Genomic DNA, 25,007 nt, shown 5'->3' on the forward strand with positions numbered 1-25,007 from the left:
GACAGCGAACATTTGACATTTGCAAATCTCGTTGTGATTGTTTCGAATTTCTACTTAGATTTCGAATAGATTTTAAAGTAATTTACACAGTGAAATGGCTGTACCTGATTATAAACTGAGTTCTGTATTATGTGGCCATTCTATGGACGTAAGGTGTGTCGCCACAACCAAAGAATTTTGTATACTATCTGCATCTCGAGATAGAACGGCGAAACTTTGGCACCCGGAGGGGTTAGTATTTTTTCATCATAATTTATTTCTCTTATTACGACAATATTTCTGGCCCAGTGGTGAGCGCAGTAGTTCTATACGATTGGGGTATCGAAGAGATACAATTTAGAACTTAATTGTCTCTGGTCTGGTGGGGCTGGAGACTTCGGCCATCGCTAGATACTACCCTAGCGGTAATTTCATACCGCCATCCAGTTAGCCGACTTCAATCATCGCGATCGAGATCGCAGTCAGATTACAGTTTGTATCTCAAGGATGAATATTCATCATACCTATTCGTTTTGTGACTTTTTTACCACACTTTTTGGCTACTTTTTGTGCTAAAAATCAAAGATTTCCAATGGGATTTATAAACCGTAAAATCACTTTGCTGAACCTGCAGGCATCTTTTGCTACAGAGGTAAGTCATTCCGGTGACAGATATAAGATATAGGCTACTGGAAAATCAAAGAGTTCCCATAGAATTTTTTTTAAACCAATATGTGTGCAGACTAAGTTGCAGGCATCAACGTCAAAGTCAAATCATTTATTCAACCTATGTCCTGTTGTACTCTTTTTGATAGTCAGTCATTGGATTTGAAGGATGATAATTAATTATGTAAACTTAAGACAAACTGTAGGTACTAAACCATCTATTAAACTAATTAAATGATTAATATATAATATATTTAAAATCAGCTAACTTTGTTTATTCCTCAACAGAGTAAAAGATTTTGTCAGTGTGGTAACATATAAAGGCCATAATAATTTTGTGTCCTGTGTATGTTGGTTACCGCCTTGTGAGGCCTTCCCTGAAGGTTTAGTAATCACGGGAAGCAACGACAATACTATATTCGGCTACAGACTACAAGATGGAGCTGTTGAAATCAATTTAACAGGACACGAAAATGTAGTTTGCAGTGTCTCACCTGGCAGTGATTCTGGGATACTTTTAAGGTCCGTATCGATCTATCTGTAATCTTTCAAAAAAATCAAAGAGTTTCCACAGAATTTTAAAATATAAATCCACACACAAAATTCCACATGTAGCCTAGTTTTAGGTTTCTGTATGTTCACAGACAAAAGGAACCTTTATAGGATCATTCTGTCTGTCGGTCTGTCTGTCAAGACCCGTCAAGGGAATCAAAACCTATATGGTACTTCACGTTGACCTAGAATCTTGAAAGCAATGTCTTATAGCACAAGTAAAGAGAAAATCTGAAAAGTGTGAATTTGTGGTTACATCACAAAAAAAGTATTATTTTTGTACCATGGTACAGAACCCTTGCCAGTCCGACCTGCACTTGACTGGTTTTCAATTTTGTTTAAATATAATTTTCAGTTCAAGTTGGGACAGTACAGCAAGAGTGTGGAATGTGAACACTCCCCAAATGTCACCGATAGTGCTGAAAGGCCACCAAGCTGCTGTCTGGGCGGCATTAGAACTAGGCAATGGTGCCTATGCAACAGCTTCAGCTGATAAAAATATTAATCTATGGAGGAAGGCTGGTGGACTGATTGTTTCACTTTCAGGTATGTTATTAGGAATAATTCCTATGACAGTAAGGATAATATGTTATTCTAACTGCAATCAGTCATTCAAATCTACTTTTATCATATTGTTATGAGTGCATTTTCACACATTACTAAACTTATATTCTAACTTACATACCTACTTATACTCAAAACAATATAATCAAAGATTGGTTGCTGCAGCGCTTTGAGTGCATCAGAGATCAATTCTCAATCTGACATAACAAAATAAAATAAAAATAATAATAAGATTTTAAACAGTAAGGAGGTCCCTAAGGAAGTGTTCCTTTAATCAAAAACTATTATGCATAAAAATTTATATTGTAGACGTATGTGAATAAACTGTATATGTGACACATTTTGTTGTGATAATCAGGATTTTGAGATATGAGCATTGAGCGTGGATAAATATGTTTACAGGTCACACAGATTGTGTTCGAGATTTAGCAGTAGCAAGTGCAGAAACCTTCCTCAGTTGCTCAAATGATGCTTCTGTCAGGTTGTGGACTAACAAAGGAGAGTGCCTTAACACTTACTATGGACACACTAATTATATTTATAGGTGAGATATTTTGAAAAAAGACTATATTACTCTCCAGGCCTTGCAAAAAATTATGTTGATGCATTATTGCCTGATTAAAGGACAGACCAACAAACAAACACACTTTTGCATATTTTATAATATGGATAGCGTTTCTTTTTAAATTTCAGTATCAGCATAATCCCAACCCTTCCACAAGGGTTTGCAACTAGCGGTGAGGATGGATCAGTACGAGTTTGGGCGGCGGGAGACTGTGTGAGAGAGTTGCGGCTACCAGTACAATCTGTATGGAGTGTAACTTGCTTAGATAATGGGGATATTGTAACTGGTAAGATCAACACACACAACAGACACACACACACACACAAACACACACACACACAAACACACACACACACAAACACTATTTACTATTATATGATTAATTGGCCCTATTTTTGGGGAAATTAATAATGTTCGATACAGCTTAGGGCTTTTTTTAGTTGACAGGGATTTAAAGTAATTTGGAGTAAAATTGAACTTCAAATGGTAACTCACCAATGTCTATGATAACAATTACTTGTCAGAATTGCACAGAATTGAAAATCAAACTATAGCAACATTATTATTTGACAGAAAATAAACCATAAAATTTTCGGCAAATAATGTTGCTAAGTAACAATGTTGTGCTATTAACTAGTTTATGCCCGCGACTGCGTCCGCGTGGAGTACACTAATTTGAAACCCCTATTTTACCCTCTTAGGGGTTGAATTTTCAGAAATCTAAGATAGGCTTAGCGGATGTCTATGTCATAATAGCTATCTGCATCACAAATTTCAGACCGATCTGTCCAGTAGCACAGAAGATATAATAGTACTAACCAGTAGTTGGAGCTGTACGTTGATAGATCAGCCGGTCACCTTTTCCTGACTTAGATTTTGTTGTTGGCTGTGACATTCGTATTGTCGTCAGGTGCGAGCGATGGCCTAGTGCGAGTGTTTACACGAGACCCGGCGCGCTACGCTGATGAACCTACCCTCAAACTGTTCGAGGAGGAGGTTCAGAAGATGATGGCAGCCTCGCAACAGGAGATAGGAGGATTCAAACTGTCCGAGTAAGTGTTCATTCTGTAACTAAAAATTATGATGAAATGTTCGAGTATGTAAATTATGTACGTGCGTGCGTGTGCCTGCGTGCGTGCACGCGCGTGCCCGCGTGTGTGTGTGTGTGTGTGTGTGCGCGCGTGTGCTTGCGTGGCGTGGGTGCGTGTTTATGCCTGTGTGTGTGTCGAAATGTTAGAGTATGTGCTAATTCTCTAGCTTAAAACATACCAACGTAACTTAAAATTATAATGAAATGTGAGAGCGTTAGCGTGCGTATGTTTAATAAATTATGCATATTTATTTATTTATGAAGTACTAGCTGATGCCCGCGACTTCGTCTGCGTGGATTTTCATTTTTCAAAATCCCACGGGAACTCTTTGATTTTCCGGAATAAAAAGTAGCCTATGTCCTTCCACGGGATGCAAGCCATCGCTGTACCAAATTTCATCAAAATCGGTTGAACGGATAGGCCGTGAAAGGCTAGCAGACAGACAGACAGACAGACACATTTATAATATTAGTATGGATATTGGTCTTTCATTTCTAGATTACCAGGCCCCGAAGTACTACTAGAGCCAGGCAAGAACGATGGTCAAACTAAGCTGGTCAGACGAGGGACTAACGTCAAATGCTACTCGTGGAGTGCGGAACAAAACACATGGAACGAGATTGGTGACGTCATGGGTGCTAACCCGCCCAGTGAGGGAAAGACTATGTATCAGGGCAAGGTTAGTATATTACGTATGTGTCATAATGGAGGACAAGAGGTCAGACTAAGCTGGTCCACCTGGGGCTAACTCTACCATCGTTTTTTGTAAGTAAGTAAGTAGATAATTGGGTATTTGACTCCAATTTTTTTATTACTTTATTATAAACTAGAATAAAAATAATGACGTAAACTAAAAAAAACAAATTAAATCGATCAAATAACAAAAAAGTTATAAGCATTTAAATATTTCTGATTAGACAGAGATAGCGATACAGCAGTTTGACGTCACACCTACTAATGCCTTAGTAGCTTCGTGCGGTTTCATACAAATTTTCGTTTTGCGAGAAAGGGATAGAAGACCCTCCTACTCCAAAATTAAAATGCCTGTAACTTTGTAAATCTTTGTTGGATTTTAATATTTTTTTCAGTGTACGTCATTATTTTTATCCTAGTTTATAATAAAGTACTAATATTTATCAAATTCAAAAGTAGGAAAATACCCAATTGTCGTTGAGGGACTTTTAATATCTCAACCACAGGTGAGGGCTCTAAATAACATTCAAGTTGGGTCTGCTGCGCATTGTTAAATACAAAACATTGTTTTGCTGACATGTTAGTTAAAATACCTCTATAAAGATGTCATCTCTAAAACAGCTGTTCTGTTGGCTGGCCATATGGTCACATACCATAATATTTTTATTGCACAAGTGCAGTAATAGTTTTGACAATGGTTAAAATAAGAGCCACTTTACTAGAAAATATATTGAAAAATAAATTAAGGCTCAACAACAACATTGCTCTATTTCAAAGTCAAAGTCAAATGATTTATTCAAAATAGGTAATAAATTACTCTTATTGATTGTCTGGTATAGTGTTAGATTTGTAAGATAATATAGTGGTGATAATTATAACGCAAACTTAAAACTAAAGCTACGAGGGTTCCAAACGCGCCCAGGTCTGAGAAGAGCCCACAACAAACTCAGCCGGGTATTCTTTTTATTATCACCACTTTACAAATTTATTGAAACTTATTAGAACTATCACAAAGTCGTTAAGCAACTCATTCCCAAGCTTGCTTATCATTTAAATAATCCTTTACATTGTAGTAGGATTTTTCAATTAGTTTACGTTTTATGAAAACTTTGAACTTGTTGAGAGACATCTCCAATATGTCTTCTGGAAGCTTATTATAGAAACGTATGGAATTACGAGCAAATGAATTGCTAACTTTACTGAGCCTAGAGGCGGGAATTACAAGTTTATTTTTATTTCTAGTATTTATATTATGACAGTCACTTTTTTTTTTAAATTTATTTATGTTTTTATGTACGTACAGTAAATTTTCAAAAATATATTGATTATGCACTGTCATAATTTTAACTTCCCTAAATTTAGTTCTCAGCGACTCTCGTGGCCCCATACTGTATATGGCTCGAACAGCCCTTTTCTGCAGCACAAAAATAGAATTAATATCAGCAGCATTACCCCATAATAATATACCATATGACATAATGCTGTGAAAGTAACTAAAATATACTAGTCTCGCAGTTTCTATGTCTGTCAACTGGCGAATCTTTTTTACCGCATATGCGGCAGAACTAAGTCTGTTCGATAAGTTATTTATATGAGAGCCCCATTGAAGTTTTGCATCTAACGTTATTCCAAGAAAAATAGCGGTATCCACTAAATCTAATTCCTCATTATTAAGTTGCACAGTGGTTTTCACCTGCTTAACATTTGGTAAAGTGAATTTAATACACTTTGTCTTTTTCCCGTTGAGAAGCAGGTTATTAGCTTCGAACCACTGTACTAACTTGGTGAGAGAATTGTTTACTTCATCAAAAGTTGTTAAGTATCGATTGATTTTAAATAAAAGTGATGTATCATCAGCAAACAAGACTATCCCGTAATTGTCCTTAGCGAGGTAAGGAAGGTCATTGATGTAAATAAGGAACAGAAAAGGTCCTAAGATGGAACCTTGTGGCACCCCCATTTTTACAACGGATCCGGGAGATCGCTTTCCATTCACGTCTACCCTTTGTATTCTATCATTTCGGTAAGAACTCATCAATTCCAATGCTGCACCCCTAATTCCATAATGGTGCAATTTCGCGACCAATGTTTCATGATCAACGCAGTCGAAAGCCTTGGATAAATCACATAAAACGCCAAGCGCATCACGTGATTCCTCCCAGGCTTCAAATATATTTAGTATTAACTCAACACCAGCATCGGTTGTTGAGCGACCCCGTGTAAAACCAAACTGTTTGGTGTGAAATAAATCATTAATGTTGAAAAAATTAAGCAGTTGAGTTAAAATTATTTTTTCAAAGATTTTACTAAAAGTGGGTAGTACAGATATCGGTCTGAAGTTAGTGGGGTCACTAGTACTACCTGATTTAAATAATGGAATTATTTTACTATGTTTCATTAAGTCTGGAAACTCACCACAGTCAACACAATTATTGAATATTAATGCTAACTCGGGTGCAACAATATCAATTAATGATTTCACAACGTTAACGGAAATGCCCCACAGATCATTTGTTTTCTTATTATTAATTAATTTAAAAGCTTTGATAACGTCAGAGCAACTAACGTGACTGAATTCAAACATTTTATTACATTCAGGCACGTTATCCTCCAATAGTGAGAGAGCGGCGGCTGCTGAAGAGTTCAATGATTTTGTAGTAGAAACAGGAATATCTGTAAAGAAGGTCTCGAAAACGGTTGCAACCTCGGGGTCTGACGTAATCAACTTGTCATGATATTTTAGTTCAAAATTACAAGTTTTATGTGTCACTCTTCCTGTTTCTTCGTTAACTATTTTCCAGGTAGTTTTTACTACATTGGAGCTGTTTTTAATTTTTGCCTGGATATATTTTGACTTGGCTGCAATGCAATCTCTCTTAAACTTTTTGGAAAACAGTTGAACGTACTGCTTGAATTCGTCACCAGTATCATATTGTCGCTCCGCATACAATTCATATAGTTTTTGTCTACTTTTATGTAGTTCTACTGTTGCCCATTCACTAAAAACTTTTGCATCAGTAGTCAAGACCGATTTACTGGTGAATATTGAGTTAAATATAGTATTGAATATATTAAAAAATGTATTATACATTTCATCAGGACTAAACCCATTTGACAAAAATGGAAGGTGTTTTATAAGGCTTAGTCTCATATTCTCAATTCGGTCAGACGTTACTGGTACAAAGGTTATTCTACGTTTAGAATTTTTTTTCTTCAAATTTTTCAATATTTATTTCAGGAATACGATTTTGTATTCAGCGTCGATATCAAAGACGGCGCGCCCCCGTTAAAACTGCCTTTCAACAAGACTGAAGACCCCTGGGTGGTCGCGCAGGCATTCATTCACAAGTAGGTGCCTTAACTCGTCCCTTGCCATGTTGGCACCATTCCAAATCACACAATAATAAACCCTAAGTACTAAGGAATAAAGCAAACCTATGGTTGCTTTATAACTTGTCCCCTGCCATGCCAACCTGTGGGGTGATTCGCTAACTCAGTGTCTAACACTGAATGATAGCCACCAAGCTCATTTTTAGGGTTCCGTACCTCAAAAGGAAAAACGGAACCCTTATAGGATTACTTTGTTGTCTGTCTGTCTGTCTGTCAATAAACCTACAGGGTAATTTCCGTTGACCTAGAATCATGAAATTTGGCAGGTAGGTAGGTTTTATAGCAGACATTCGGGGAAAAATCTGAAAACGTGAATTTGTGGTTACATCACACAAAAAAATTAAATTTTGGTCATAAACTAATAATTAGTATTTTCAATTTTCAAAGTAAGATAACTATATCAAGTGGGGTATAATATGAAATGGCTTTACCTATGGATTCTGAAACAGATTTTTATTTATTTTTATGAATCATAGTTTTTGATGTATCGTGCAAAATGTCGAAAAAATACGACTGTACTACGGAACCCTCGGTGCGCGAGTCTGACTCGCACTTGGCCGGTTTTTTAATCTATTGAAGGTTTTCTATGAAAAAATATTTTAATGCCACCCAGTGAAGCAGCAATGTAGAACCAATCAACCTCGATGGCTATTATTCAGTGTTAGATACTGAGTTAGCGATTCACATAGCTGATATCAAAAGACAAGTTATTAACCTATACTAATCACTAGCTATAAATTCAGCTAAAGGGTGTTTGTTTATAGATTTATATTTCAATCGGCTTGTAACGGATCGACGTGTTTTTTTGCATGGTTATAGTATGGATCTGGAGAGTAATTAGCTATTTTTTTATCCCAGAAAATTGTAATTTCCGCAGGTTTTTCAAAAACCTTAATTCACGTGAACATTATGACACATATGTTATGATAAATGCGAAAGTGTCTCTGTCTGTTCGTTACCTTTTCCAAGCCTATCCGTTTAGCCAATTTTAACCAAAAGTTGGTACAGAGATAGCTTGGATTTAGATCATTAAAATTCCCTTGGGACCTCTGATTTTCCGGGATAAGAAGTAGCCGGTCATCTTCCAGGTTTTTAACTATATCCACGCAATAAATCACGTCGATCTGTTGCTCCGTTGCGGTGTGATTGAAGGACAAACAAACATACTTTCATGTTTATATGGGTATAGGTTGCGAAGATTTTAACCTACAAAATGATAATTAGGTATACTGTGGTAATATTAGAATTTTATTTGAAATAAATTCAACACTAAAGATTAATAATAATTAATCCTTCACATTTTATAAAGAATATTACATATTTCTTAATTCTTTTCAGAAATGATTTATCTCAAGGATTTTTGGATGAAGTAGCCAATTTTATAATTAAGAATGCTAAATTGGACTCCTTGCCAGCATCTAGTAATGGGTGAGTGGGCATTGTATTTTATAGAACTGCATTATTAACTGATAGAGGTCCACTGCTGGACATAGGTCTCTTGTAAGGACTTTGATATACCACAATCTTGCGCCGCCTGAATCCAGCGATTTCCTACGACTCGCTAGATGGCGCCTGTCCACCTAGTGATGTCTCTCAACACTGCGCTTTCCGGTGCGAGGTCGCGATTGTAGCAACTTAGAACCCCAACGTCTATCGGTTTATCGTGTCTATATACATGTTGCAGTCGATATGTTTTTGAAGTCATCGAGTTCCGTATCATCATCATCAACCCATCGCCGGCTCACTGCAGAGCACGGGTCTCCTCTCAGAATGAAAAGGGTTTGACCATAGTCTACCACGCTGGCTATGTGCGGATTGGTAGACTTCACGCACCTTTTTTTTTTTTTAAGTATTAGCCATGTTAAATGACTAATATTCCCCTTTCTTCTCCAACTAAGCGTCAAGCTTGTGCTAGGAGTAGGTACGACAATAGTGCAACGGGCGGGGTTTGAACCGTCGACCTTTCGGTTTTCAGTCCACTCCTCTACCCGTTGAGCTATTGAGGCTTAAGGCCTTTGAGAACATTATGCAGAACTCTCAGGCATGCAGGTTTCCTCGGGATGTTTTTCCTGCACCGTTAAAGCAAGTGATATTTAATTACTTATAACGCACATAACTCTGAAAAGTTAGAGGTGCGTGCCCGGGATCGAACCCCCGACCTCCGATTAGAAGGCGGACGTCGTAACCACTAGGCTATCACAGCTTTTTTATTCCGTATACCAATTTCCATTTGCATTGTTCAGATTTGCAGACCCGTTCACGGGCGGGTCCCGGTACGTGCCCGGGTCGAGCCCGGCGCCGGGCCTACCGCCGCCGTCCGCGTCCGATCCGTTCACGGGCGCCGGCGCCTACACCACCGCCGCGGCTACTGCCAGCGAGAAACCGCTCGTGCCTCACGACTCTTATATAAGGTTGGTTCTGTTTATGGCGTACTTTCAAGCTTATTTTTCTATAGAAGAACTTTAAAAAAAGCTTGACTTTTAACTCACATTGATTCTAGTTTTTAGGGTTCCCTACCTCAAAAGGAAAAACGGAACCCTTATAGGATCACTTTGTTGTCTGTCTGTCTGTGGGTCTGTCGGTCTGTCAAGAAACCTAGAGGGTACTTCACGTTGATCTATAATCATGAAATTTGGCAGGTAGGTGGGTCCTATAGCTGGTATTAGGGGAAAAATCTGAAAATCGGGAATTTGTGGTTACATCACACAAAAAAAATTAAATTGTGGTCATAAACTAATAATTAGTATTTTCAATTTTCTATGTAAGATAACTATATCAAGTGGGGTATCATATGAAAGGGCTTCACCTGTGCATTCTAAAACAGATTTTTATTTATTTTTATGCGTCATAGTTTTTGAGTTATACTGCAAAATGTCGAAAAAATACGACTGGAGTACGGAACCCTCGTTGCGCGAGCCTGACTCGCACTTGGCCGGTTTTTTTAAGTTGGTACAGTGATCCGCAAATATGTTGAAAAATGTGCATCAATCGCGCGGGAACACGCGATAAGTCAGCCTTTGTTTTCCGCGTAGCGCCGACTTTTCCCCGCTATATTGTTCAAGATGTTTGCTGGTGAAAAACACTATTTACGGATCAAATTATTTTTCAGGTTCGACCAAGCCAATCTTAAAGCAATACACGACAAGTTAAAGGAATTCAACAGCAAAGTCGGGGACGGCCTGAGCGCGTTCTCGGACCAGCAGCTAGAGAATATCGTCAAGTTAGGGGAAATGGTGAGTTGAAGAGGGACTAAATGTCTGAAACAATGGCAATACAAGTTTGAAGATTTTAAGGTTCCGTACCTGAAGAGTGCCAACCCCATTTTTTTTTTAAATTAAGAATATTAGCCATGTTAAATGACTAATATTCCCCTTTCCTCTCCAACTAAGCGTCAGGCTTGTGCTAGGAGTAGGTACGACAATAGTGCACCGGGCGGGGTTTTCAGTTCACTCCTTTACCGGTTGAGATATTGAGGCTCTAAATTCGCTTCGCATTCGCTAGCGGTAGCCTCCGCTGTCTGCCCGTCCGTCAGTCCGTCTGTCTGTCAGCGGTCTGTATCTCGTAAACCGTAATAGGCAGAGAGTTGAAATTATCACAGAATGTGTATTTCTATTGCCGCAATAACAATAAATAAATGAGATTTTCAAAATGGCTGCCTTTTACAAATTGAACGGTGTTATTTCTTGTATGATGGTACGGAACCCTTTGTGTTCGAGTCCGACTCGCACTTGACCGATTTTACCCAAGTGTTCAAAACTAGTGTGACAACTTATTTGTTAGTGTAAACTATTTCTCATTTTGAACACTTTTTTTTTTACAGAATTGTACATACAGTCCTGAAACCATACAGTCGCTAAAGAAAATGTTAGAGTGGCCCAAAGGTTAGTTATTTTTAAAGTAACCTTTTTTTTTATGATGAAAAATCGTAAATTAAAAATAGTATCTTTTCGTTTCAGAAATATTATTCCCAGTCCTCGATATAACTAGATTAGCGGTAAGAAACAAAGAAATTAATGGGCAGATATTTGATACAACGCACGGACCTAATTTCGTTAAATATTTATTAACATTACTCACTCCAGGTAAGTTCGTCGCTGTCACCATAGTCACTCTTCTTCTAAATATATAAAAGGAAAAGGTTACTGACTAACTGACTGATTTGTCACAGCTTAAATTTATGGACGGATCGGGCTGAAATTTGGCATGCAGATAGATAGCTATTAAGACATAGACATCCGTTAAGAAAAGATTTTTTTTTTTTTTTTAATAGATATAGCGAGCAAGCGAGCAGGCGGGTCACCTGATGTTAAGTGATTACCGCCGCCCATGAACATTTGCAGCACCAGAGGAGCCGCCGATGCGTTGAATAACCCCATGTTATAATCTAGTGGGAACACCGCCGATGGGAGTTGGTTCCACAGTTTGCACGTGCGTGGAAAGAAGGATCCTCTTAGAGATTGAATTTATGAAAATTCAATCTCTAAGAGGGTAAAATGGGGGTTTGAAACCTGTGTAAGATGTTAAGTGATTACCGCCGCCCATGAACATTTGCAGCACCAGAGGAACCGCCGATGCGTTGCCGGCCTTTTAGGAATTTGTAGACATACCTAGTAATATGGTGTTTGTGCCCATTACAGACAATTTGCCAGCGAATACAATGCTCGCTGTGAGAGTGCTAGTCAACGCGTTCAGCGACCTGCCCGGCGAGATGTTAGTACTGGCCGCTAGGGAGAGTGTGGTGCACGCGATTATCTCCCTTACGCTACTTAATAATAACACACAGGTAAGCCTATACTTGTTATAGGTCTTGACGGAGCCAAGTGCTCTACACTTATAGTTGAGGGATTTCTCGGCGTCCAATAAAATAGCAAAAAGAAAAAAAAGCTGTGATAGCCTAGTGGTTAGGATGTCCGCCTTCTAATCGGAGGTCGGGGGTTCGATCCCGGGCATGCACCTCTAACTTTTCGGAGTTATGTGCGTTTTTAAGTAATTAAAATATCACTTGCTTTAACGGCGAAGGAAAACATCATGAGGAAACCTGCATGCCTGAGAGTTCTCCATAATGTTCTCAAAGGTGTGTGAAGTCTACCAATCTCTACATGGCCAGCGTGGTAGACTATGGCCAAAACCATTCTCTCTGAGAGGAGACCCGTGCTCTGTAGTGAGCCGGTGATAGGTTGATCATGATGATGATGATGAAGCTTACACTTGTTATAGGTCCAATCAATCCAATCAATTCTACCACAATCGCGCAGCTGTTGCTCGATTGCGGTAGAATGACAGCTACAATGTCACGATCGTAATCACCTCTAATTGGTTGACGCTCGCTCGCTATTGGATACATTGCATTGTTGCAACAAGAATCACACAAATTCAGCTAATCAGAACAATTGAGATTGTAATAATGATTGCTGCAGGTTTTACGAAATCGACCTACTGGTGACAGACGGACGGACAGCGGAGTCTTAGTAATAAAGTCCCGTTTTACCATTTGCGTACGGAACCCTAATAGGTACTAACAATTAATTCTTACATTTCAGATAGCAGCGGCATCCCTACTTCTCAATTTATCAGTAGCTCTCGCTCAACAGACGGACAATATGGAGCTTGCAGAGTGCATAGTCGACTTGTTGACTAAGATCAGTGATAACGAAGCATACTTTAGGTTTGTATGATCATCCATTAACGGCCCATTGCGAACTGGTCTCCTCTTATAATCAGAGACCAGTTCGCAGTAGGCCACTGAGTGGATATAGTCCATATAGTCCACCTCACTGGCCAAATGTTGATTGGCCAACTTCACACACTTTTGAGAACATCATGGAGAACTCTCAGGCATGCGAGTTTTCTCACGATATGTTTCTTGCTTCCTTCACTGTCATTCTGAGAGGAGACAACACATCATGAATAATGAATCAAGAAGGGCTGGCTCATTTTATGCGCAAAGGATCAGCCTGGCTTCCAGGGCGAAAATGCAGCCAGTATTCTTGGCACCGTTCCTTAGATATTTTAATTAATTAGATAAGGCTAGCTTTAAGTTTTATTATAACATTTTCAATAAAAAAATCAGTACCCTTATTATAAACAATACCTGATACCCGCGACTTCGTACGCGTGAGTTTAGGTTTTTAAAAATCCTGTAGGGACTCTTAAATTTTCCAAGATAAAAAGTAGCCTATGTCCTTCCCCGGGTTTCAAGCTACCTCTGTACCAAATTTCGTCAAAATCGGTTGCACGGTTGAGCCGTGAAAAGCTAGCAGACAGACACACTTTCGCATTTATAATATTAGTATGGATTTGAAAGTGTGTTTGTTTGTTGGTTTATTGGTTATTGCACGTCGCAACCGAGCAATGGATCGCCGCGCCGTGAGTTTTTGCATGTATATAGTTTAAGACCTGGAGAGTAACATAGGCTACTTTTTATACCGGAAAATCTAAGAGTTCCCACAGGATTTTTAAAACCTAAATACACGCGAACGAAGTCGCGAGCATCCGCTAGTAAATCATAAATCGTATTTTGTATCTTTTTACAGGGCCTTAGTAGCACTAGGAACGTTATTAGCAGAAGCACCAAACAAACTAATAGTTCAAACAAAGGTCGTATCCAACGTGCAACTACACAACAAACTGAAGAGGGACAGCTCAGAAGTCAACCCCAGCTTTAAGAAGATATGCGTCTGCTCGCAACAGATCTTGAAAATGTTATGAAATGGAATGGGAATGTAACCTTAATTATATGATGATAAGGCTGGTTTTTCATTAAAGCAATTGTTATAAATAAAAATGCTAGTAGCGTGCTTTCTTCGCCGATCTTAACGCTGATCTACATTAGGTCAGTTACTGACCTACTCAAGAAGTCCTAGTGCTGACTCTGTACTGATATGACGTAAATTATTTTTAAGGCATGGCTGGTATGCCAGAGTTAGAGCCAGGTGCTCAATTGCGGTAGAATGACAGCTGCAAAATCTCGATCGCAATCACCTTTGATTGGTTGATGCTCGCTAACTACTGACTACAATGCATTGTTGCAACAAGAATACCATCAATTCAGCCAATCGCAACTATTGCGATTGTAAAGATGATTGATGCTAGTTTTACGGAATCGAGCAGCAGATTTACATTGAGAAAGTAACTTTCATCACTACTCGACGAAAATCTGACTTATATTTCTCCAAAAACTTGAAACTTAGTATAACATTTTATATCCATCAATATTGATAGAATTGGAACGTCACAACATTTGAGCGTCAAAGTTAAATAAACCAGAGCTAGCTTTAGCAAACTTGAGCTTTGAAACAAAGCAGTATAATTTTATTTACAGTATGGAAACTTTACTAAATATAATCAGTGATACTGAAATTTTTACTTTAAATCAATGGCCATTGGATCCATTTTATATTCTTGTGTTCTGACGCTCAAATTGTGTCAACGTTGGGGAATTATAAAATCTCATACCACACTGCAAATGTAAATCTGCCTTGATGAGAATAGGCCAAAACTTTACTACTGGCGTTTCATAAAAAGTCCTAGGTGTCAATGGGACGCTGATATGTACCTACTGTCTCTCTCACTCATATGGGTAACAATACGCGCTGCCCAGCCAATATGGGGTCGCATTCGTTCGTTCTTTTCACTTTTTGCTATTTAGGCTTCATCACAAACTCGTTTAGAAAGGATCGCATCAAAAAAAGATCTCAATCCTATCCCATGAAATGAGTTATACCTAATTATAAACAAGAATTCTTCGTGAAATGATTTATTATAAAATAAAAAAGTAATTTGATTTTTATACAATAAAGTATCGTACATCCGTAAAGGAAATGTTTTTTTAAATAACAATATGTAGTTTCTATATGAACCATGTTACAATGCTCTAGCAAAATGAATATAATTTAATTTTAAAAAGTGTCTATCTATTTTATTGTTACCCTATCACATTTTTTGTATAATAAAATATATTAATATAGTACATACATGTTATATTCACATTTATCTTACAAATATCAAAGGCGTAACTTAAAGATTACTATGCACTCTTCAAAGAAAATATATTTTCGAAAAGGCAACAAATTCTAGTTACGTCAGTTGAAAGTTATCATTTTTAAGCCGCGATTACATCTGTAAGTTTTACTTACGTAAGTAGCTTACGTAATAATTTCACAACAAAATGAATGTGAATTAATCTAAATAAGAGTGTTTATAACGCGTAACTCCTCACGCGCCATTTTAACTTTATGTGTCAAATTTCATGTGAAAAGTACGATTTTAGTCCTTATATTAGGTGAACCGTACTTTTGACATGACAGTTGACCCATAGAGTTGAGATGGCGCGTGAAGAGTCATTTTGTACGGACTATACATTAGTTTTGTCGTAAGTTACTCACGTAAGCTACTTACAGGTATACACGGCCTTGTATGAACACCCGTATCAACACCATTCAATACATAAAATTAGACAAAAGTATAAAATACCTCTATATTAGATGCGGTTAACTGATTTTTAAAGCATTTAGTGACTCAATGAAAAAGATTATATCAAATAATATTGAATGAATCAATGAGATGGCCATATTATTTATTTATTATTAATCTATTTAAAATGTACACAAAGGCACGAAATGTAACCTACAATAGCTAAAGGTCAATAAAAAAATTAAGGTGCATAATGGAGGATGATGAATGTGTAACATTAAAAAGTAGCAATAAATGAAAATCTTTACATGAATCGTTATTTTTCAATACATTTTTGTCACTTTACTTAATAATATATTTCAAATTTCTGTCAAAACTGAGAATAAGACTATTTACCGCACATATGCGATAAAAATGCCTACAAAACCTGCGCATTGTAGCTAATTTTGTTGTACGCAATCTCTAAACTATAGCTCTAAATCTAATGTTATCTTTTTCCGCATTATGAAAGAGATAGCAATATGCGTCATTTGAGTTTAGAAATTACTAGCTGATGCCCACGATTTCGTTCGCGTGGATTTAGGTTTTTAAAAAAGTGGGAAGTCTTTGATTTTCCGGGATAAAAAGTAGCATATGTCGTGACTATATTCATGCAAATAATCACGTCGATCCGTTGCTCCATTGCGGCGCGGCGTGGTAAACTAACAAACAAACACTTTCGCATTTATACTATGGGTAGTGATGTACAACAGTACCCGTAGTATAAGATTTTACGTCACACCAAACGTTGCTAGAATTCGAGTCAAAACACTTCTGCGTTATAGTAAACTGGATCTTAATTGCCTTGTTTCAAAGCTCAAGTTTGTCTACACATCTACAGCTAGAGCTCCAAGCGGAAACCTTGCGAAATTAAAATCAGCGGCATTGAATTTTCGACTTTGATTCAAGGCTCTTTATGTCCATTTTACTTTGATGTTATTGTGTTTCGACTCTCGAATTCTAGCAACGTTTGGTGAGACGTAAAATTTTATACTACGGGTACAGAATTAACCAAACCGCACGTGAGTGTATAATATATGGTATGAGGTAATATTATATGGTATGAGATTAAAAAAATATTAGGTATATATTTTACACAGATTAAAAAATAATCACTTCTTTTTCTTCAACTCCTCAAACCGTCGGTTCAGATCTTCAAAGTCAATCTCGTCTGGTGCATTCACATCATTGGACGTGTTGGAGTTGTTGCTGTGAGGGACGGAGGGTAGGACGAGGTCGGAGGGCACGGAGGGTAACTCTGGTAGTTCGGGGAAGAAGTTGTTTGTGGGCGGTTTGGAGCGAGGTTGGGGTGTTGGTACGTTCGGTGTTGGGGCGTTCGGTGATGGTCCGTACGATGTTGGTACGTGGGAAGGCTGAAACAAACATTTGGCAGTAAATATCGGAAACAATTTGATATAATATGTGACCCATTGTATTGGAAATGTCGAGATTATTAGTGCATATTCGTACGAGTTCGCGCGAGTTTGATTCGTACTAAAACACATCCACACACACAAGTGCGGTCGGCCTTAAGTTTGAACTTTTATTCCGTACAAAAATCCGTGAAAAATCTTAGGGGTGATTTATGCCGTGTTGGCATAAATCATCCCTAAGAGCAACATGATATACCAATAAGAACATTATAACAAATATTACTAGAAGCAACGAATTACAATAAGCTGTTAAAATCCTACTAAATACTAAGATTTAATGATACTAATGTATAGTGATAACTGATAAGAGTGAAAAATAAAAGAAATTACCGAATCATGCGCAATGCTGTCGTAAGCGGGAGGTAGGTTGTGCATTTCCTCCTGCAAAAGGGCAAACATAATAAAAGGTAATTGGAGGCCAAAATAACCATAACCTGGTGATGTTAATTTGGCCAGAATTTATGTGAAAACATGCATTTTGATAATGTCAAAAAAAAATGTGGCTAATTGCATCGTACACAAACTTTTAAAATAAAATGAAAATAAAATGAGAGGCCTGAATGTATTGCTATCCCTATCATAATGCTCCCTGCGGAACAGGATAGCACTACTATATCCGCGAAATGAAGGATATAGCGCTCTCTCTGTTTGGTTCTATCATTTGTATGGGCACGTAACAGAGAGAGCGCTATACTAACTTATCCGCGGGATGAAGTTATAATATAACACTCACTCCGTTTTTGTATGGGATTAGGTAGAGAGTGCTATATTAACTTCATTCCACGGATAGCGTATAGACCTGTTTAGAAACTTAATTTAGTTTAGAAACTGTACAACAGAATCTGTAAACTTAAATGACAGATCTAAATATGTTGCCTATCCCTTTCATAATGCTCCCTACGAAAAAGGATAGCATCCGATTTAGACTCATATTCGAGCGTAAGACTGGCTTCCCATAGCACATGGAATCCTAGTTTAGGGGCCAGGAACTGCTTGCTACTACCATGGTTTACTTAGTGTTTACCTTGTAATTTTTTATCAGATAAAGATTTCTTTATTTACTGCCCCGGCGAACTTCGTACCGCCTAACAGTCGATTCTATTTCAGGATTTTTTTTTAATTTTTCTCTCTGTACCATCCCTGTACTTCAAGGAATATTATGAAAAAAGAATTAGCAAAATCGATTCTGCTGTTCTCGAGATTTGCGATGAGCAACACATTCAGCGATTCATTTTTATATATAGAAGATTTAGACCTCAATTTTGTTTAAGAGATTGTGTATAACAGAATTGGTTACTTTGTGTGTAGGTATAGAGTAGAAAAATATTTGTTTTGTGCATTGAATAGAAGCCAGAGAATTTTGGAACATTCTTGTGCATGACCCTTTTAAACACAAGACAACAACAAGATAACAAGACAAGAGTTAAACAGTTTCAAAATGGAGTAGCAATAATATTATTATGGGTATATATTATGTTTAATGTTTGGATTAGCTACAAACAAACTATGCCAGAAGCAAACTATAATTAGACAGCTTACCAAATCCACACTGTCTTGCTAAACAAAATAAAAAAATAAATTTAATGAGACATGACTACAAAATGTTTAACAAATTCTGTAACTACCCTACATACAACTAACTAAATTTTATCAATATTATTGTCAAAGTCCGAATCTATATAGGTTTGACTAGCTTGACAACTTGATCGTAAAAGTATAAACAGACGATCGAATTTGGTGTTCAGTCGAACCGTTCAGTCGTCTTGTGCTAGCAGTGCGTGAACACGTCTCGATAATGCCCCTTGTTATATCACAACAAGCTGAGTTGTTGCAACTATCGTTGCTATGAGTACATCATCATTAGCTACAAAAAGGAAAAGACGAAAAGAATGAGCAAAATTCAGAGAATTTAAATTCAGCACTAGTATATCGTCACATCTACTGTCAGAGATAATACCAGAGACACCAATTCGATCGTCTATTTATACTTTAAGGATTGAACCAAATTTCGTTAAATCAACTTTTGGGCTGCATTTTGCCAGAATTCAGGATTTCCTGAACTAAATTTAGGTTCGGCGGAACTTCTTTGACTATTCTATAAAATAACAAACATACACAAACAACACGACTATTGACTAATATATAAATAATAGTTACCTGTAAGAAGCTGTTGTTGAGAGATTTGGAGTCGGCCCCGGGAGGCACGTTGTAGGTCATAGGTTGGCTGGGCCCGCCGTAGTTAGTGGCGACGAAACCACCGGCTCTACCGCCAGATGGTGTCTAAATTAAAAAAACCTGTCAAGCCCGAGTCGAACTCGCACACGGAGGGTTCCGCACCATTATACAAGAAATCTCAAACCAATTACAAGTTAATGCCAGAAAGCGCCATCTTGATGTGATTTAGTAAACTGTAGATTTTTGCAATGGAACTTCAACAAATTCACGGTTCCTTTATTTGTGCTACAAGACATTGCTATCAGCCAAATATTATGATTCTATGTCAACAGGAAATACCCTGTAGGTTTCTTGACAGATACGACCTGTAAACAGACAACAAAGTGATCCAATACCTAAGGGTTCCTGTTTTCCTTTTGAGGTACGGAACCCTAGAAATCGGTCAAGTGCGAGTTTGGCTTAACACATATATTGCTGCTATTCTATATTGCGTATGACATAGAGTAGAAAGCTGAGCAGTACACCCATTCTAGGTGGTGTCACAGACAAACATAATTTTAGTACAACTATTATCATAATCAAATAATAATTTTGGCAACCTCTGTGGCGCAGTGGTAAAAGCTCTGTGGTCTTATTAGTGGGATGACCTCTAGTTCTATGTCCAGCAGGGGTTTGGAATTTTATAATTCCTAAATCTCTGGTCTGGTGGGAGGCTTTGGCCGTGGCTAGTTACCACCCTACCGGCAAAGCCATGCCGCCAAGCGATTTAGCTAGCTAGTACGATGGATTTAATGAAACTGCCATACCCCTTTAATGTTAGCCAGTTTTTATCATAAACTGTATCATCATTTACCATCATGTGAGATCGCAGTCAAGAGCTAACTTGTATTAGATTTTTAAAAATGTTGTTTTGTGACACTAACATCAAGAAAATTAATTTTCTTTCTATGTGATACTCACGGAAGGATAGTTGAACGGTGTAACATTGGGTGGTGGTAGATTAGGCATCTGTGGCATGGGGTAGCCGATGAAGCCCGGAGGATTGGCCGGTTGGCCATTGATATCTATCAGCATTGCATCTTTAGCTAGAAATAATAAAAAAAGCTGTGTCTACACTTCACTGCACAAATCTAACAGATCTATATAGTCCAGGGAATTCTGGAACTTTATGCCTTACACAGCCTTACTATAAGACCCATATCTATAATATTGTTAATTCCCACACAGTAATTATACCGCAATATTTACCATAGAGTATATAGTACTCTGTTGTAAATATTGTGGTGAATTATTAATATTCACCACAGAGAACTATGGACATAGGATATTCACAGAGTACAGTGTATTTCCATATTTTTCACGAGATTCTGGTCTACCTAAACCTACCTAAGACCTTTATACAGCAGTGGTTTTCTATTGGTTGACAATAATAGTTAATACAAAGCAAGTATTTACAACCTAAAGTACCTAGTTTCTATGGTTAGGAGTACTAAAACATACCTTCTTCTTCCCTCATAACTTGTTCATCGGGAGTATATTCCACGTTATAGTTCTTAGCAATCTCAATGAGGTACTTCTCAACCAGTATCTTGGGTGGGCTATGAACAGACATCTTGTGCTTCAACTTGTCACTTATCGTATTCACACTCTCATCCCTGCACGCATCTGCGTACACTTTGCCATATTTTACAGTTAGTATGTCTGATATCATCTTGAGTTCCTGTAATGTTGAATGTTATTTTAGACTAACTGATGCCCGCGATTTCGTCAAATTTCGGTTTTAAAAAAAAACCGTGGGAACACGATTTTGTGGGGTAAAAATTTGCCTTTGTCACTCTCCAGGTCTTGAACTATACCGATGCAAAAAATCACGTCAATCTGTTGCTGCATTGCGACGTGATTGAAGGAAAAACCAATAAATAAACAAACCAACAAACAAACACTCTTTCGCATTTATAATATGGGTACTGATTAGAGTCCTACCTAGAGTCCAACCAAATTTTCCGCTTTTGCTAAACCTTTGGATAAAATGGTTTTTTTTTTTAATGAGTGCCAATTAGCTACTCAATTGTATTACGATCTAGCCTAATAATTTAATTAATTAATTAATTTTGACAAAATTTGATACAAAGATAGCTTCCATCCAGGAGATGGACATAGGATGATTTTTATCCCAGACAATCAAAGAGTTTCCACAGGATTTTAAAAAACCTATATTTACATGGACTATCATCATCTACTTACAATAAATCATAAATATACATTGTTTAGATGCTAATGCTATTCCCTTACACATTTTGTTTATTTAGTTTTAATAAGTATTACAAACAAATACAAATATTGACATTAAATAATACCTGAACATCAGTATGCATCCGTGGAGCAACCCATATAAGGCTGGATATGGCTTCTCCGAGCCCCTCGTCTAACTCCTTCATCTGTGTGACCAGCCCAAACCTTGCTAGGATCAGATCACAGTACATTTCTACTATTTCCATCGCCTCCACCATGTAATCTTCTCTAAAAACAAAAAAATGGTCAAGTACAAGTTTGACTCACACACTAGGGGTTCCTCACCATAGGTTCATGAAATACAAGCCCACTGACAATAGATGGGTGGACAGACAGTAATACACACTTACACACACAGGCTTAGTAATAGGGTCCTAAGAGGAACCCTAAAAAGAAGTACCTATCACTAAACTACAGTGCAACAAGGCTCTTTTGGCGCGTGGCGAAAATCGGAACTAACGTTGCCGTCAAGGGTGTCATGTGTACCCTTTGTTCTTTAACACACCCCCCTGTCAATGTCATTCAAGTGCCAAGAGAGCCTTGTCGCACTGTATAAACAATTTTTTCAATTATTTTTTTCAGGCTACCTCTGCCTGAAGTAATCTGTAGTAAGTATACCAAGATTCTACTTTATTTTATGTATTTAACTAAACAAGACCTAAACTTTGTTTTTATCTCAATTAGTTAGTATTCATACAAGTTCTTGTACAGTTGTTGATTTATGATGTACCTACAGTAGGCATATTGGCACCGATTCTGAGCACAACCTAATTTTAGAGTATTCGCATCCTCTTCTTACTAATGTAATATGAAAAGGACAGACACAGTTTGCCAGTTTTAAATTTAATTTTTAGATGGTAAAACCCGTGATTATAGCGTGCAGTCACGAACCTACTGTTTAAATTTGTATTGTGCACTAAAATTTAGAGTCTTTAAATGTGAAAGTCATGTTCCGTTCCTTTTTTAGCATTGTTAAAAAGAAAAGGATGCAGATACTCTAAATTTAGTTTAGAGAAAGACAAAGGAATCGGTGCCATTGGGGCCGATTCGCTTGTACACAATCTCTAAACTATACTAAATTAACAGGTCTAAATCTAGTGCCATCCTTTTCCGCAAGCAACATTATGAAAGGGATAGCAATAGATTTAGACCTATCATTTTAGTTTAGTTTAGAGATTGTGTACAACGGAATTAGCCACAATGTACACACAAAAACATTTGTATATTTTGTGCCTATTCAGACCTACCCCCCTTGCAAATTCACAAAAAAAACATGTTTTAAGGAGAAGGATCAAGAAATCTCACCCATGGTACTGGTAGTACTAAAACTGGCACTGATAAGTACAATGTAGATACTACATAATGTTCAAAAACAGCTTCTATTTGGTCTAGTAAACTTTAGGGTTATCAAAGAACATCATCTACAACCAAATAAATTAAATCTGGACATTAATCGGGACAGGACACCATTAGCTCTGCGTGCCTGGATTTCGGTGACGGTTCCAGCGATGAAAATCAGCAAGAACTGTCGGGAGACGATCGGCAGCTGTCTCCCCCAGGAGGAGCAGGAGGAAAGTAGAAATTTATAGACGCATAATAAAATATTATTATGAGTCATCTATGATTTTTGCATCCCAATTCTAACTGTATCTTGTGTAATATTAGAGTTTAATACAGACAAAAATGAGGATATAATGACTGATTAAGATTGTAAAACAGCAATTACAATCTTCGACTAGTGCATTCTCAACAGGCCATTTCCCTGATGTCGCAGGTGATATTCTTCAATTTACAACATAATATTACTAGCACATACCTGATGATATGTTCTACACGAATTTTCGCCCGTTCACTTTTTCCAGCAGCGATATATTCAGCTATTTCCTTGCGGGCTTTCTGGGCTAGTTCAGTTTTTTTCTTTTCCAATAACTTGAGACGATTTATAGCCAATCTCAAGTGAGTTTTTAACTTCGTGTAATTGGGATTTGAAGAAAACATCTTGATTTGTGGTCACTCGCTATGCAATCAATGAATAATCGTTGCAAAATTATATTCTTTTGGATGACTAACACAATAATTTAAATTGTGTTGTTTGCTTCTAAACTAAAACTTCTATGAATCATGGAATATTTGCTTAATTTTGATTAGTTTCGATTTCGCAAGAAACCAAAACAGTCAGTGTCAACGTCAAAATGATCAAACAAATATAAATGTCATTTAATAATGTTGCCATATACCGAACAATTACCTATTGTATAATTACCATGATAATTACAAAATACTTTATTGTGTCTATGGTGTATATTTAAATGGAATTTGGAATTAAAATATAAACATGTTTTGGTAAAAGTAGAAATCACGCTTTTGTAGATACTTTTAATAAGTATTTTTGATTAAAAGTAGTCAAAAACTATATGTTAAAAATGTGCAAATGTAGTTAAGGTTGCGTTAGAGGCCCCGCACACGGTCAAGCATGTTTGTCGAATTTTACGTGATTGACAAACATGATTGACCATCTGCGGTCGTTTTTCCCGTGTTTGTCAAACAATTGAAACAAACTACGTGTTTGGCAAATTTGATTGACGGTTTGTTTTTCAAACATGCTTGATAGTGTACGGCTATGTTTGTGAAACAAACGTTCCATTTTAGCTCCATATTACTTTCAGTAAATTTTCATATGTGACTATATTTTGCTGTTGTAACCAACCTCGTGCCCAACGTCTCCTTTTTTTAAACACATTGCTAAAGTTAATGCAAAAAATCCTTTATCGTGATGAGCACCACGTGCTCATCGCTCAGCGCAGTATCCCTTCCTGAATTCTGCGTCAAAAGTGACGCCTTGTTTGAATGGTGTTTGCACGGTGCAAACACCATTCAAACAAGTTTGTCAAATCTGTGATCTGTCAAATGTTCATCAAACACAAGAGCACCTGACCTTGAACAAACAAAACGTAAAATTTGACAAACATGCTTGACCGTGTGCGGGGCCTATTACGGGCGCTTATAATAGAGTCAGTAGGGCGATTGTCTAAAACCTGCATCAATCATTATTACAATCTCAATTGTTCTGATTGGCTGAATTTGTGCGATTCTTGTTGCAACAATGGATTGTGGCCAATAGTGAGCGAGCATTAACCAATCAGAGATGATTGCGAT

At 37.4% G+C, this 25,007-nt stretch overlaps 2 protein-coding genes across 5 annotated transcripts; one reads left to right on the plus strand and one right to left on the minus strand.

Annotated features, from left to right (window-relative positions):
* Positions 1-15,408, plus strand: Plap (phospholipase A2 activator protein). The gene is made up of 16 exons (XM_034969000.2): positions 1-231; positions 934-1,167; positions 1,553-1,743; positions 2,164-2,305; positions 2,455-2,612; positions 3,237-3,378; positions 3,916-4,096; positions 7,349-7,458; positions 8,839-8,928; positions 9,744-9,911; positions 10,610-10,733; positions 11,321-11,381; positions 11,457-11,582; positions 12,138-12,283; positions 13,041-13,165; positions 14,034-15,408. The coding sequence occupies exons 1-16, from the start codon at positions 95-97 to the stop codon at positions 14,206-14,208; spliced, it is 2,310 nt and encodes a 769-aa protein (XP_034824891.1). The 5' UTR covers positions 1-94; the 3' UTR covers positions 14,209-15,408.
* Ist1 (IST1-like protein) lies at positions 15,241-24,033 on the minus strand. 4 transcript variants are annotated; one of them, XM_069498950.1, is made up of 8 exons: positions 23,668-24,033; positions 21,917-22,079; positions 21,060-21,279; positions 20,520-20,644; positions 19,542-19,664; positions 18,924-18,941; positions 17,715-17,765; positions 15,241-17,324 (listed from the first exon to the last, which is right to left on the minus strand). In XM_069498950.1, exons 1-8 carry the CDS (start codon positions 23,847-23,849, stop codon positions 17,064-17,066), a joined length of 1,143 nt encoding a protein of 380 aa, XP_069355051.1. In that variant the 5' UTR covers positions 23,850-24,033; the 3' UTR covers positions 15,241-17,063. The 4 variants fall into 4 exon arrangements, with proteins under 4 accessions (XP_069355051.1, XP_069355053.1, XP_069355054.1 ...); XM_069498952.1 differs by lacking the exon at positions 18,924-18,941; XM_069498953.1 differs by lacking the exon at positions 17,715-17,765.
* Between the last annotated feature and the right edge of the window lie 974 nt (positions 24,034-25,007).

Source organism: Maniola hyperantus, chromosome 5 (assembly GCF_902806685.2).
Source record: "Maniola hyperantus chromosome 5, iAphHyp1.2, whole genome shotgun sequence".
NCBI classification, from domain to species: domain Eukaryota; kingdom Metazoa; phylum Arthropoda; class Insecta; order Lepidoptera; family Nymphalidae; genus Maniola; species Maniola hyperantus.

What these genes read in the sequence shown, in the direction of transcription:
- Plap (XM_034969000.2), top strand. Translation starts at nt 95, where the DNA reads ATGGCTGTACCTGATTATAAACTGAGTTCTGTATTATGTGGCCATTCT. An exon ending in GCGCAGGCATTCATTCACAA is followed by an intron (nt 7,459 to 8,838) that starts GTAGGTGCCTTA and finishes AATTCTTTTCAG; the next exon opens with AAATGATTTATCTCAAGGAT. An exon ending in TTGCCAGCATCTAGTAATGG is followed by an intron (nt 8,929 to 9,743) that starts GTGAGTGGGCAT and finishes TGCATTGTTCAG; the next exon opens with ATTTGCAGACCCGTTCACGG.
- Ist1 (XM_069498950.1), bottom strand. Translation starts at nt 23,849, where the DNA reads ATGTTTTCTTCAAATCCCAATTACACGAAGTTAAAAACTCACTTGAGA. An exon ending in AGTTATGAGGGAAGAAGAAG is followed by an intron (nt 20,645 to 21,059) that starts GTATGTTTTAGT and finishes TATTATTTCTAG; the next exon opens with CTAAAGATGCAATGCTGATA. An exon ending in ACAGCATTGCGCATGATTCG is followed by an intron (nt 17,325 to 17,714) that starts GTAATTTCTTTT and finishes TGTTTGTTTCAG; the next exon opens with CCTTCCCACGTACCAACATC.